Genomic DNA, 965 nt, shown 5'->3' on the forward strand with positions numbered 1-965 from the left:
CCAGCGTCTGAGGCTGGTTACGCTGGTCATAACTCTTCGAGCTCGGTACATACTTCGCAGGGTTCATCTTCTAGACCTGTAGTTCGTGGAGGGCATTCTGGTCATTCAGGTTCCTCTCATCAGCCTGCGTCTCGTAGGCGTTGCTTTGAGTGTGGTGATATGGGACACTTTGTGAGAGACTGCCCTAGGACAAGACGTCTTGGCTTACATCAGGGTTCTCAGGCTTTGAAATCAAGAGACTCACACAATATATCCAGACTAGGAGAAAAATACGTGGACACATAAGAATAAGTAGAGCCTGGATCAAATAACACAGTAACTGGTCGATGACAAACCGGAATAATACCTGTGATAACAGCATCTGAGGCTTCAGCCTCTGGCCTACCTGGAAAAGCATAACAGTGAGAACGACCTCCATCTAGGGGTGGTGCACAGAATGGTAGAGGTGGTTCTCATTCAGGTAGAGGTGGTTCTCCTTCTGGTCGAGGTGGTGGTCGTGGAGGTTCACAATCTGATGGTCCAGCAGACCCATTCATGCTGCTATACCAGCGTCTGAGGCTGGTTACGCTGGGCATAACTCTTCGAGCTCGGTACATACTTCGCAGGGTTCATCTTCTAGACCTGTAGTTCGTGGAGGGCATTCTGGTCATTCAGGTTCCTCTCATCAGCCTGCGTCTCGTAGGGGTTGCTTTGAGTTTGGTGATATGGGACACTTTGTGAGAGACTGCCCTAGGACCAGACGTCTTGGCTTACATTAGGGTTCTCAGGCTTCAAAAATATAATCCCTCCACCACTGCTTAGCAGAGCCAGTCATCTGAAACGCTGTTGAGTCAACTCCATGAGATGTGCTTCTACTCGGAATCGAATCTGCACCACAAAGAGTGCAACAAGCGTAATATGAGTACGAAACCACGTGTACCCAGTATGTCTCATTGACCGACAACGAAGAAGTAGTGACGGGAGTT

General features: G+C 49.0%; 1 protein-coding gene across 1 annotated transcript in view; it reads left to right on the plus strand.

Annotated features, from left to right (window-relative positions):
• LOC107019677 (DNA-binding protein HEXBP-like) overlaps positions 1–758 on the plus strand; it is a 1,420-nt gene extending 662 nt beyond the window's left edge. The window contains exons 2-4 of the mRNA XM_015220078.1: positions 5–171; positions 436–561; positions 606–758. Coding sequence (XP_015075564.1) covers positions 5–171; positions 436–561; positions 606–758 — 446 coding nt within the window. The remainder of the gene's footprint in view (positions 1–4; positions 172–435; positions 562–605) is intronic.
• Positions 759–965: the final 207 nt, after the last annotated feature.

The sequence above is a fragment of the Solanum pennellii genome, chromosome 1, assembly GCF_001406875.1.
Source record: "Solanum pennellii chromosome 1, SPENNV200".
Classification (NCBI taxonomy): domain Eukaryota; kingdom Viridiplantae; phylum Streptophyta; class Magnoliopsida; order Solanales; family Solanaceae; genus Solanum; species Solanum pennellii.